This window comes from Silene latifolia, chromosome 7 (genome assembly GCF_048544455.1).
Source record: "Silene latifolia isolate original U9 population chromosome 7, ASM4854445v1, whole genome shotgun sequence".
Lineage (NCBI taxonomy): Eukaryota > Viridiplantae > Streptophyta > Magnoliopsida > Caryophyllales > Caryophyllaceae > Silene > Silene latifolia.
In genome coordinates, this window is record NC_133532.1 from 118,517,083 (window position 1) to 118,531,815 (window position 14,733).

Sequence of the window (14,733 nt, forward strand, 5' to 3'; positions counted from 1 at the left end):
GAATCAATCAACAATCACTAACTACATCACAATCACCACAAATCATGTAACTAATACTGAGTAGGGAAAACCCTACCTGGAATGCAAACACAAAGTAGACGATCTAGCAGCTGTCTCAAAACCTTTCTTCTACGAACTCTCCCCCTATACACATAATCATACAATCACTACCACAACAATATAACCATAAAAACCCCCAATCCCCACATTAGGGTTTAACCAAACTAAACCAAATACTATAAAAACAGTACGTAGAACTTACCCTTGACGCAAGGATCACAATGATACAAAGAACAACGAAATACGACCTCTTTAGCTCCGGGATTTGCCAATAATGCGAATGTGGAGAACAACGTAACTTGCAATCTCTTTTTGTGTGTATGAGGTTTATAAAAGTGTTTAGGAAAGATAACGGAGTATTATATATACTAATTCGCATTATTAACAAAACCCGTCAAAATATTACCCTCTAACCAACTTACTCGATCGAGTAAGTCTCGTACTCGATCGAGTGTCACTTACTCGATCGAGTGCCAAGGCTACTCGATCGAGTACCCTACAGGCAGACTACTGTTTCGCAACTCAAAATATACTTATTCGACAGAGTAAGCCCCACTCGATAGAGTACCCAGAGACTCATAAAACCGTAGTATTACAGTCTTCCTTGCTTAAAAAGAACTTCTTCCCCGAAGTTCAAACCACAACAAAACAAAAACATACTAACATTCTCCCGACACAACAACAAAAACAAAACTCAACATAAAACTCCCAAAACATACGTACCAGCCAAACTCAACCCGACTCAAACAACTACTAACTATATCAAAATCGACATAAAAGATGCAAAAACTCTTCGCGACCATCTCTTACCCCCCCTAAAAGAAACAAGGTTACGTCCCCGTAACCATACATACCTGATAAAAAAAGGAACGGATAGCGCTCTCTCATGGCCTCCTCCGCCTCCCATGTAGCTTCTTCAACCTCATGATTAGACCAAAGAATCTAAAGCAAGACTGTCTCACCATGTCTAGTCTTCCGAACCTTCTGGTCAAGGATCTGTTTAGGCACCTCAAGATAAGACAATGACTCATCTAGCTCTATGTTCTCCACCTCTAACACATGTGACGGGTCACTAACATACTTCCGCAGCTGAGACACATGAAACACATTATGTACCCTATCCAAAGCAGACGGTAAGGCCAACCGATAAGCAACCTCTCCAACACGGTCTAAAATCTCATATGGTCCTATGAACTTCTGACTCAGCTTGCTTTTCTAACCAAACCTCATGACCCCACGCATAGGAGACACCTTCAAAAGAACCTTGTCCCCAACCTGGAACTCGATATCCCGTCGATGTAGATCTGCATAACTCTTTTGTCGGTCCTGGGCCGCTCTCATCCTCTCTCTGATCAGCTTAATCTGCTCTACCATCTCGTGTACCATCTTTGGTCCTAAAACCACTGCCTCCGCATTGTCGTCCCAACAAATCGGACTCCTACATCTCCTCCCATATAAAGCCTCAAATGGGGTCCTGCCAATGCTGGTGTGATAGTTGTTGTTGTAAGAAAACTCAATCAAATCTAACCTCTGTTCCCAGCTACCACCAAAATCCATCACACGAGCTCTTAACATATCCTCAAGAGTCTTTATCGTCCTCTCTGTCTGACCATCTGTCGCAGGATGAAATGTTGTACTCATCTTCAATGTAGTTCCTAAAGACTCCTGCAACTCTTTCCAAAACCGTGAGATAAACCTCGAATCTCTGTCAGATACTATGTCTTTAAGCACCTCATGCAATCTCATCACATTCTTCCGATAAGCCATAGCTAATTGTGCCTTAGTCCATGTATCTTTCATTGGCACAAAATGAGCTGACTTGGTCAGTCGATCCACTATAACCCATATCATGTTGTTACCCTGCTGACTCTTCGGCAAACCCACTATAAAATCCATAGAAATGGACTCCCACTTCCACTCAGGTACCTCAAGAGACTGAATCTTACCTTGTGGTCGTCGCTCCTCCCCTTTAACTCTCTGACATGTCAAACAACGGGCCACGAACTCAGATGTTTCTTTCTTCATCCTAGGCCACCATAAAGTCTTCTTCAAATCCTTGTATAGCTTGTCACCACCTGGATGTACCGAATATGGTGTGCAATGAGCCTCTGTCATGATCGTCTTTTTCAGCTCCTCATCATTAGGGACACACCACCTCCCATCAAACCTCAGACTACCATCTGTATGAATAGAGAATCTACACTGTCCCTTTCTCTACTCCAGCTCTCCACTCTACTATCTTGGGATCCAACACATGTTTACCGCGAATATCATCATAAAGATCAGGCTGCACTGTCAAATCTCCCATGGTGTTCCCTTTCTGTATCATATGTATCCCAAACTTCCCAACCTCATCTCTCAATCTCATCAAAGATATGGCTGTGCACAAAGAATGCACACTCTTCCTACTCAAAGCAGCTGCAACTACATTGGCTTTCCCTTCATGGTAGATAATATCCATGTCGTAATCGCCAATCAACTCCATCCACCTCCTATGTCTCATGTTCAACTCCTTTTGAGTGAAGATGTACTTGAGACTCTTGTGATCTGAAAATACCTTAAAGGTCACCCTATATAGGTAATGTCTCCAAATCTTAAGAGCAAACACAACTGCACCCAACTCTAGATCATGCGTCGGATAGTTCTCCTCATAAGGCTTCAATTGCCTAGAAGCATAGGCAATCACTTTACCATTCTGCATCAACACACAATCCAACCCGTTCTTTGAAGCATCTGTATACACCTCAAAGTTCTCACTCCCTTCAGGCAATGTTAAGATTGGAGCTGTGGTCAAACGCTCCTTTAATGTTTGGAACGCCGTCTCACAACTCTCATCCCAACGAAACCTGTTCTCTTTCCTCATCAAAGCTGTCATAGGGCTAGCAATCTTGGAGAAATCTTTCACGAACCGTCAATAATACCCAGCTAAACCCAAGAAACTCCTGATCTCAGCTACATTCTTCGGTGCTTCCCACTTGATAACTGCCTCGATCTTTGCAGGATCCACAGCTACCCCTTCTTTAGAAATCACATGCCCCAGAAAAGCAACTTTCTCCAACCAGAACTCACACTTGGACAACTTTGCATACAACTCATGCTCCCTCAAGGTCTGCAACACAACCCTCAGATGTTCCTTATGCTCCTCCCTAGTCTTAGAAAAGACTAAGATGTCATCTATGAAAACCACCACAAACTTGTCCAAAAACTGACTGAAGACTCTGTTCATCATATCCATAAACACAGCTGGTGCATTCGATAACCCAAACGGCATCACCACATACTCATATTGGCCATACCTCGACGTGAAAGCTATCTTTGGTATGTCCTCCTCTCTAATCTTAACCTGATGGTACCCCGACCTCAAATCAATCTTAGAAAAGACTACTGCACCACTCAACTGATCAAACATGTCATCTATCCTTGGCAAAGGATACTTGTTCTTCATCGTCACTCTGTTTAGCTCCCTGTAATCTATGCACAACCTCAGGCTCCCATCTTTCTTTTTCACAAACAGAACTGGTGCTCCCCACGGTGATACACTAGGTCTAATGTATCCTCTCTCAATCAGATCATCTAACTGCTTCCTGAGCTCCTCTAACTCCTTAGGACCCATCCGGTACGGTGCCTTAGAGATTGGCCTCGTCCCCGGTTTCAGCTCAACACTGAAATCTATCTCCCTCTTCGGTGGCAACCCCGGAATCTCCTCTGGAAATATACCTGGAAACTCTCCCACAACTGGTATCTGCTCAACTGTCGGACTCTCCACTCTGTGATCCCTCACATGGCACAAGATCAACGGGCACCCCTTCCTTAGACAGGACTTCAAGGTCACAGCTGCAATCAACTTAACTTTGGGCTTGACAACAAACCCACGATAAGACACACTAATCCCCTTAGGACCTCCCAGAGAAACTTTCTTTTGATGACAATCTATATTAACTTTGTACTTTCCCAACCAATCCATCCCGACTATCATCTCAAAACCGTCTAAAGGAAACTCTAGCAAGTCTACAGGTAGATCAACTTGCCCAACTATCATGAATACATCTCTATACAACCTCCCACACGATACAGACTCACCCAAAGGTATAAAAACTTCCTCTCTTACAGACTCATACTCTCTCAAACCCAACCTTTTAACATGACTCATAGATACAAACGACTATGACGCCCCCGAATCAAACAAAACAAAGGTATAAACACCATTAACAAGAAAAGTACCAGTGATAACATGAGCGTCGTCCTCAGCTGCTTTCTTCTCCATCATAAAATGACTTGCCCTTTGTTCTTCTGCCCACCTCCCTGGACAGTACTAGCTGAAGTAGCCAGTTTAGCACCCGACCCCTGATTGTTGTTGGTGTTCGTAGCTGGTTTCTGATAAGAATTACCGCCATTGCGGTTGCCCCCACCGTTGTTGTTCTGACCTCCCCTGTTGTTCCATGACCCCGCCGGTCGGTTACTCGCATAACTCTGCGCAGGACCCTGTGAAAAGCTCTCCTGTCCCGGCCTCTGGAAACCCCCACTCACCGCACTGGTGCACTCATGTCTCTTGTGGCCTACACCGCCACAGTTGTAACAGGTCATACCCCAACTACCACCACTACTACCACGGCCTCGCCCGTATGAAGCCCCAACACTAAACCCTAAGCCCGATGAATATGCTCTCGCCTGAGTGTGGTTACCCTTATTATAGTTGGACTGGCCACCACCCTCGCTCTCAGCCTTTCTTTTCTCTGCACCTCTCTCTCGGGTCATCTCCACCAACCTCTCAGGCCTCCCAGCTCTTTCATAAGCTTCCTTAACATCTGTAAGGACTCCCACAGGTAGCTTCTCCATTATCTTGGGGGTCAACCCTTTCTCAAACCTGAAAGCTAGGTTCTCCTCACTCAACCCCATATCCTCAGCATACCTAGCTTTCTCATTAAACCTATGGTAGTACTCAGCCACCGTCATATCAGATGCCATCTTAAACTCATCGAACTCCTCTCTCAGCTTACTCCTCACATGTTCCGGTACGAACTCTCGCCTCATGGCTCTCCTGAACTCATCCCAAGGTATAGCAGGTAGTCCCTGCTTCATGTACATTTCCCTAGCACCCACCTTGACCTTATCCCACCACTCACCTACCGCTTCCCTCAAGTAGAACGCAGCTTGTTCCACTTTCAACTCATCCGGGCAGTGCACCAACTCCAGGATATTCTCTAATTCCCTGTGCCAATTATCCAGAAGAATTGGCTCCCCAGTCCCCTTATACTCTTTCGGGTTGAACCTCGCTATGTGGATGTTGATCTTTGAATGATCAACCTCCTTATCCTTTCCCACTCTCTTCAACGCTTCCGTAAGAGCATCTTGGTGCTCCAACATCTTTACTATATCATCAATGTTCATGTTCTCAGCTCTAGCATACAAGGCGTTTTTCTTTGGCGGCATCTTGTAACTATATAAGAAAAGGTAGATATAAACACGCATACTATAACCCAGAACACGCATATGACCTGCACAGACCCCACTCGATCGAGTACTAGAACCCACTCGATCGAGTTGAGGCTACTCGATCGATTGCCCAACCTACTCGATCGAGTGCCTCGACTTAACCTAATCGGACCTGCTCAAAAACATACTCGATCGAGCTGACAAGCCACTCGATCGAGCGAAACCTACTCGATCGAGTGCCCCTATGTACTCGATCGAGTACCCAAAAACACGATTCTGCCCAGAAAAACACTAAACTCCCTACTCGACCGAGTTACACCCACTCGATCGAGCACCTCACCTACTCGATCGAGTGCCCCCTACTCGATCGAGTCATGCAGACTCGTATACACTACCCGCATGTTCATCTTACTTCCCAACATAATATATAACTTTTATAATTTCAATAAAATAACAACAACTACGCATGCATATATACGCGATTCTTTATAAAATCAACAAAACGATGTATTCACACCACTAGTATGCCACATTATAAACCATTAACATGCTTTTCATCCAATACGATATACAAATCACTTATCTTTCAACTTCTACTCCATACCTCCAATTCTCCACATTTAACATCCATCAATTCACGCCACATGCTACTATGCATACATACAAAGCAAAAGACAACACATACGACCCTGACACGTACCCCATGTGACCGGTTCAAAATTGTAGGGCGAGTTCGCGACCTTATGACGTCTCCCAAGCCTTTGCATTAGCTCCTACAACTTCTACCCCGAGTTCATTTTAATTTGACTCCCTATGTTCATTAGATTCATTGGTTACAGGTTTCAGGATCGTCGCTCTGATATCACTTTGTGACACCCCCTACTCCAAGTGCCTTACCAGGACCACTCAGGTATAGAAACGTCACCATCTCGGTTTCCCGTGGCAATGATAATCAAATGACAATAAAGAAACATAATTTAAATAGCAATACGGTTTAAAGCGGTTAAATATCCAAAACCAAAACGGTTAAAAGTACGATACATGTTCTCAAAAACCAAATGTCTCAAACAACTAAAGTATGACAGCGGAAGACTCTAAACTGCTCGTCGTGACTCATCCCAGCTAGCCCAAATGCCTCAAATCAAACCTGCTCAATAACTGCTCACCATCCCCGAATGGATCACCACAGTTTTTAAAACAATAAACGGGGTCAGTACTAATTACACGACATAAATCACAAAAGACAGAAGTTAAACAGCTCAATGATCACATCAAACCCCAAACTCCATAATCAATCTCCTTATAACTGACTACACACTAAAGTGTGTAGCCCTGCCAGAGTACCCATCGCATCAGGTACTCCACACCGCCAGTGGGGGACCGCACTGCACCCACCAAATCCCCGCTCATCTCCATCGAGCGATAAACCCATGTTCATTAATGTGCACATCCCTTCGTGGGCGGGTTCCATGTAAGGCGAATCAAGGGCGTGAAGCCACTCCCGCAAGTGACTCCACTCAGCCAGGGACGCGCCCCGAAGAACACAGACAGTTAAACAGGAACCACAATACAACATCAACAACCGTCTGAAACAATCAACAATATGAAATCACAACCGTCTGAATCAATCAACAATCACTATTTACAACACAATCAACACAAATCATGTAACTAATACTGAGTAGGGAAGACCCTACCTGGAATGCAAACACAAAGTAGACGATCTAGCAGCTGTCTCAAAACCTTTCTTCTACGAACCCTCCTCCTATACACATAATCATACAATCACTACCACAACAATATAACCATAAAAACCCCCAATCCCCACATTAGGGTTTAACCAAACTCAACCAAATACTATAAAAACGGTACGTAGAACTTGCCCTTGACGCAAGGATCACAATGATACAAAGAAGAACGAAATCCGACCTCTCTAGCTCCGGGATTTGCCAATAATGCGAATGTGGAGAACAACGTAACTTGCAATCTCTTTTTTTGTGTATTAGGTTTATAAAAGTGTTTAGGAAAGATAACGGAGTATTATATATACTAATTCGCATTATTAACAAAACCCATCAAAATATTACCCGCTAACCAACTTACTCGATCGAGTGCCACTTACTCGATCGAGTGCCAAGGCTACTCGATCGAGTACCCTACAAGCAGACTACTGTTTCGCAACTCAAAACATACTTACTCGACAGAGTAAGCCCCACTCGATAGAGTACCCAGAGACTCATAAAACCGTAGTATTACACATGTTCATTCGGGTTTCGGGTCATATTCGAAGTTTGTAGTTCAGGTAAATTTCGGGTCTCGAGACAGGCTTTTAGGGTCGGGTCAATCGGGCCGGGTTGATTTTGTCAGGTCTATTCACATGGCACTTCCATCCCGTCTATGTTACACCATTCTAGGAAAAGTAAGCTTTCCTGATGGTATTCCGTCAGTAGAGTCAACAAATTGACTTTCCTAACGGAATTTCCGTCAGAAAGTCTGACTTTCATGTTAGAGCCACTATACCTGATTAACGCGCCTGATTTACCTGACGGATCTTGACCGAAATTTCCGTCCGCCAAAAATCCATCAGGATTCCTTATTAACTGGCCGAGATCTGTGTCATACATGTTGGATTCAAACTTGATCCACATTCGATGGATATTCCAATGTGTCAACACCCAAGCCTAAACCCGTGCCACTAGAGCCTATTCAAATAAGTCTAGATCATGTTTTGGACACTTGCCAAGTTGCCATCCCTACATGGCTACAATTCAAACCCAAGGACCCAACTTATGAATTATTTCTGCAAAGTCGTCTTCGTTGACTCAAAGTGATCATCGCCCCAGCTGGTAGTCGAACCTGGGACCTCTCAACTCCTGCATTTCTGCAAGCTTCAAGGTTTAACCCAGCTACCACTGGACTAACACCACTTGGTTACGCCCGACCCATTTGACAGGTCTAGTTCTATCTGACCATCCGTTTGGGGATTCTCGCTTCATGAGACTATTTTAAGGAGAGTTATTCAAGCTGCTGGGTTCAAACCTCTGAATGTCCTCAAGTTACTATCCTCAATTAAAAATGGAATTGGGGAAACAGGGATAGGCCTCGTTGTCAGAATTCCGTCAGACTTCCTTATTAACAACCGAGATCTGTGTCCTACATATGTTGGATTCAAACTTGATCCAGATTCGATGGATTCCAATGTGTCAAGACCCAAGCCTAAACCCGTCCCACTAGAGCTTCAAATAAGTCTAGATAATGTTTTGGACACTTTGCCATCCCTACATGCTACGATTTAAACCAATCACCCAACTTTTGAATTATTTCTGCCAAGTCGACTTCGTTGACTCAAAGTCAAACACACTTAAATGGACTTTTATATCTTAGTGTCTATCTTATCTTATCTTATCTTATCTAATGGATATAAAATAGTTGCAAACCATTGAAGATTTGAATCATAAGCTTTAAACATGCTAGTTTTTAGTTGAGCTTGACTAGCTAGATTATATATAAAAATTTGCAAATAAATTCTATAAATCCATAATTTTACAATAAAATGGCATTGTCTAGCAAAATAATCAGCTTCATAATTATAATCTCAACATTGAACAACCTTGCAATTAGTTTACTTGAGCGAGAATTCGGCAGTTTTTCAATATGCATGGAAGACTTATTAACCAAAGGTAACTCATCGTACCAAAATTACTACATGAGCGTCTCGTCTCTTCTTTCCAATCTTGCTCGCGAATCGTCCCAACCACCAATACCCGCCTTTTTCAGCACCACGACTGGTTCATCCCGAGACAAGGCCTACGGGTCTTATATGTGTTGGGGAAATATTACTCCTCAACTCTGTCAACAATGTGTACATTACGTTACCAAAGAGAATTTAAACATAGGTTTCATCTCAACCGATTGCTACGCATATGGCACTTATATGTTTTCAAATATATGTCTCATTCGATATTCAAATCAGTCCGTAAATGAGTATAAGAAGGGGGGTTCTGTATTTCCTGGCGGGATAATAGGCGGAAAAGTGGCCGATTATACGCTCTATAATAAGACGTTATCGACTACTGTTGAAGGTCTGATCAGAGAAGCTGGATATGGGAATTGGACTAGGACTAATTTCGCGACAAGAGTAGTCCCGGTGAGTGGATCTCGAGACAAAATTCATGTCCTTGTTCAATGTACTCCGGTTATATCAGCCAAGAATTGTAGTCAATGTTTGCAGGAAGTGTATGATTCTGTGCCTAAATCTTTTAGGAGTCCCGGTGAATTTAAACATAGGTTTCATCCAATTGGTGGTGAAGTTATTAATGGTAATTGTATACTTAAGTTTAGTAATCAAACTCTAATTGGTGGTGCTTGAGGAGTTTAATTACATGTTTATTTGGTTTGTTTTTATTTCCTTTTTCGTTGTGTCTGTATAAGATTCGATGTTATTTTCGGTTTTGTTTACGGATTGGATAAAGTTCATCTTTTCTCTTTATAAATTAACTCTTAATTCATTTCAGTTCAAGTTCACTTCAGACGATTTCAGTCCAAAAGAATAGTGTCACGCTTCAAAGTTCAGTTCAGTTCAGCTCAGCTTTTTACTTCACAAATCGTGGGCATATCTTGTCAACCGTGGCACGGAACTCCTATAACTCAGACACACGATACAAATTTTACCAACTATCCCTCTATGGACTTATGATCTGTTCTGCTCAAGGATATTCTTTGGAAGAGTGGGTGATTATTCTTCGTGCAATAGCTAACTAGTATTTTCAAGATTTTGCCCCTCTTAAATCTGTAGGAAAAATAATTGCAGTAACCTGAGGAGAGTAGAAATACCAGACGAATAGAAGCGATCAGAAATAAGAATCACAATAATAAGTAGTGCCGTGGTAGAAGCCACTGCCTTGAAAACTATTTGCCCGGTACGACCGTGGTGGCGATCAGCTAGTGCCGGTAGTTCTCCAAGGATAACACTACAGCCTCCACGCAGTTTCGCCCACTCGGAACTGTGAGACTTGGAACGATATTATAAACAGTACCCAGAAATTTATTAGAATTGAACAACAGAGAAAAAGAGAGGAGAAGAGTGATTTTTCGATGTGTATAAACTGAGATGAGTTGCTCTATTTATAGCAAAAATAGAGCAACAGATGAGCAAAAACTGCTCCACATAATCAGAGGTCAAAAGACGTGATTAGTGGAGAATAACCAGCGCCCACTAACAGTCTTATTGGACTGATTCTCATAGCAGTTTGTTACACAGTCCACTTTGCACTCAAAAGCCCAAAAAGGTAAAAGGGGGCCTTTGGCCCGCACCGCAGGTGCTCTACCCAAACCCAAACCCGAGCCCGAGCTCGAACCGGGCCGGGCCGGCGCGCGCGCGCGTGTGTGTTGGATCCAAACCCACTGGCCCAACAAACACACACAAAACCCACCTTGGACCAATCTCTTAGCCCATCAGTGATTGGTAGCAATATAAACATCACAAAAGAAGAGTTTTCCACCGATGTGGGACAAACTCTCACAACAAAAATGAATTTGTTGCTTTTCAATGCATCACTGCCAACAATCCCCCACTGATGGTGAAGAAAAGAACTAAGAAAAACTGGGTAAAGGAAGGATTGGATACTTAGGTATCAATATCTTTCGATTTGAATTGACACTTTAGTGCAATGAGGAAACAACTTACTTACAGCGAGCGAATATCTTGCGATTTGAATTCCTAGCTGAGCTTCGGTCGATACCCCCCACAACACATATCATACCTTCAGATTAAGATCGTTCCGCGAAAGTGCAACGCGCTCTTTTTACAGTTATGCGTTTACCTCGGTACTAATAGATGTGTTCAGAAGACTTCTCATAGTCTAATGATCGTTACACCTACGCAGGTGACTCAAGTGCTTTTCAATAGCACTTCTCACATGAGTCATTAAGGACCTAAGTCCAACCTGGAGTATGATCCATCAAGTGCGTCTCAAAAGCACCACCATAAAGGCTATGAATCATACAACATCATAGGAATAGAAGCTTTAGACCTAGTCAAGTCTCACTCTTGACCTAAGGACTTAAGCCCCATTCCCCTTGACGTATCAACGACTAGTCTCCTAGCCAGCCCTTTAGTAAAGGGATCAGCAAGATTGTTTTCGGACTTCACATAGTCCAAAGCAATCACTCCGTTGTCTTGGAGTTGTCTAAGCTGCAAAAGCGTGCCTTATTCGAATGTGTCTCTTCTTTGAATTGTAGACACTATTCTTTGCAACACCAATAGCGACTGCGAGTCACGGTGTAGGGAGACCGGTGTTAGCCGTCCGCCCCACACTTTGGTATATCGCCTAAAAGGTTTCTCAACCATTCAGCCTCTTGTCTTGCCAACTCAAGAGCTATGAACTCAGATTCCATGGTAGAGCGTGCGATACAAGTCTGTTTTGAGGACTTCCACGATATAGCACCTCCACCCATGGTAAAGACATAACCACTAGTAGAACAGATCTCATCGTTACCTGCAACCTGATTCGCATCACAATATCCCTCTAACACAGCAGAAATTTACTATAATGCGGACATAAGTCAACTGTTCCTTTTAGGTATTTTAGTAAACGACGAAGAGCATTCCAGTGTTCATTACTAGGGTTATGTGTATAACGACTCAGTCTACTAACTGCATAAGCAATATCTGGTCGAGTACAGTTCATTAAAAACATCACACTACCTAGGATTTTAGCATACTCTTCTTGGGAAACACTCTTGCCCAAGTTTTTACACAAGTGTACACTAGGATCATAGGGTGTTCTAGCAGGCACATCATCAAAGCAGTTAAACTTTCTCAACATTTTTTCAACATAATGAGATTGACTTAGACAGATTCCATTGGGGTTTCGGATGACCTTAACTCCTAGGATAACATCAGCTTCTCCTAAGTCCTTCATCTCAAAATGTGATGACAAAAAATCTTTGGTTCTAATTATCACCTCTAAATTATTACCAAGTATTAACATGTCATCAACATAAAGGCATATAAGCACACAATCAGATTCTATTACTTTTGAATAAACACATGAATCAGAATTATTAACCACATAGCCATTACTTATCAAAGTGTTGTTAAATTTCTCATACCACTGTTTAGGTGCTTGTTTCATCCATAGAGTGACTTGTTGGGTTTACACACTTTACTCTCTTGACCCTCAATCACAAAACCTTCAGGTTGAGACATATAGATCTCTTCCCTTAGTTCACCATTCAAAAAGGCAGTTTTAACATCCATCTGATGTATAACTAGGTTATGAATAGCAGCTAAGGCGACAAGAGTCCTAATAGTCGAAATTTTGGTCACAGGAGAGTAAGTATCAAAATAATCAATACCCTTCTTTTGTGTAAAGCCTCTAACTACAAGTCTAGCTTTGAACCTCTCTATTGTACCGTCAGGTCTCATTTTCTTTTTAAAGATCCATTTACTCGTAATGGGTTTACTACCTTTAGGTAAATCAGTCAACTCCCAAGTCTGATTTGACACAATAGAGTCAAGTTCACTTTTAATAGCATCTTTCCAAAAATTAGCATCAATGGATTTCATTGCCTCACTATAAGTTTTTGGGTCATCTTCTATTAAAAAGGCTGAAACAAACTCATCACTAGCACAAACAGTGTATCCAAGTTCAGACAACATAGTTGTATCATAATCATCACCAAAGTTCTTTGGGCATCTAGGCCTTTTACTTCTTCTAGGTTCAACAGGAACATCAATAGAAGTGCTACTACTACTAGCATGTGAAGACAAATCATGAGATGCAACAGATAAACTAGGAGATGGTACAAAGTTTTACGAAAGGGAAAAACATGCTCAAAGAATTCGGCATCTCTAGCCTCAGATATAGAACGGTCACTCAAAGACATAAATCTATAAGCAGAGCTATTTTGAGCATAACCTATAAACACACAATCATAGGTCTTAGGTCCAACGGTAGGTCTCCTAAAGTCAGGTAAACCTACTTTAGCTAAACACCCCCATACCCTAAGGAAGCTCAGGTTAGGAGGATAGCCCTTCCAGATCTCGTAGGGTGTCTTGTCAATTTTCTTATGAGGTACACGGTTAAGAATGTGACAAGCTGAAAGAATTGCTTCCCCCCACATATCGTCAGATAGGCCAGAACTTAAAAGCATAGCATTCATCATTTCTTTTAAGGTTCTATTTTTACGTTCAGCTACACCATTGGATTGGGGTAAGTAAGGTGGACTAGTCTTATGTATTAAACCGTTTGCAGCACAAAAGTCAGCTAGATAACTGGATTTATACTCACCACCTCTATCAGACCTTACCCTTTTAATTTTCCTGTCAAGTTGGTTCTCAACTTCATTCTTAAAGTTTATAAAAGATTGTTCTGCTTCATCTTTAGTCTTAAGCAAATAGACACGGGTGAATCTAGAACAGTTATCTATAAACGTAACATAATAATTCTTGCCACCTCTACTTGCAACATTTTTGAAGTCAGCTAGGTCGGTGTGAATTAACTCAAGAAGACTCGTGTTCCTAGTAGTCACAGGTTTACTAGGCTTCTTTGTAAACTTAGCCTCAACACAGCTAGCACATTTAGAGAATTCTTGACTCGTCAAACTCGGAATTAAACTCATAGTTCTAAGTTTTTTAATGTAATCCACATTCACATGACCTAATCTACCATGCCAAACATCAATAGACTCAGCGATATAAGCAGAAGAAGATGCAATATTATTAATAGCAGAATCAGTGTTTAATACAAAAAGACCCCCAGAAAGATAACCCTTGCCCACAAATTCCCCATTACGCGACATTACCACCTTGTCAGCCTCAAAAACAAGTTTCAAACCAGCTTTGTTTAACAAGGCACCAGACACAAGGTTTCGACGCAATGAGGGTACAAATAAAACATTACTGAGAGCAAGTGTTTTCCCCGAGGTGAGTTTGAGAAAGATCTTGCCTTTGCCTGTGATCTTTGCAGATGAAGAATTACCCATGTAGACGCATTCCCCATCAGCAACTTCCTCGAACTCAGCAAATAAACCCCTATCAAAGACCGAGGTGTCTCGAAGCTCCAAGATCCAAGACCCATTCAAGCAAAGATTACCCACCAGATTAGCTTCCACAACCACAAATTTGCAATAACATCATTAGTCACAAAGAACATTGGCCTCAGCAGATTTCTTCTCGAGAACATTGGTAGGCTTTGTGCCCAGGTTTTCCATGACATAGCAGACAATAGGACCCTT

At 42.2% G+C, this 14,733-nt stretch overlaps 1 protein-coding gene across 1 annotated transcript; it reads left to right on the plus strand.

The window, feature by feature from the left end:
- The first annotated feature begins 9,046 nt into the window (after window positions 1–9,046).
- Window positions 9,047–9,862, plus strand: LOC141590609 (putative cysteine-rich repeat secretory protein 6). Its single transcript, XM_074411184.1, has one exon. The coding sequence runs from the start codon at window positions 9,047–9,049 to the stop codon at window positions 9,860–9,862; it is 816 nt and encodes a 271-aa protein (XP_074267285.1).
- The last annotated feature ends 4,871 nt before the right edge of the window (window positions 9,863–14,733 follow it).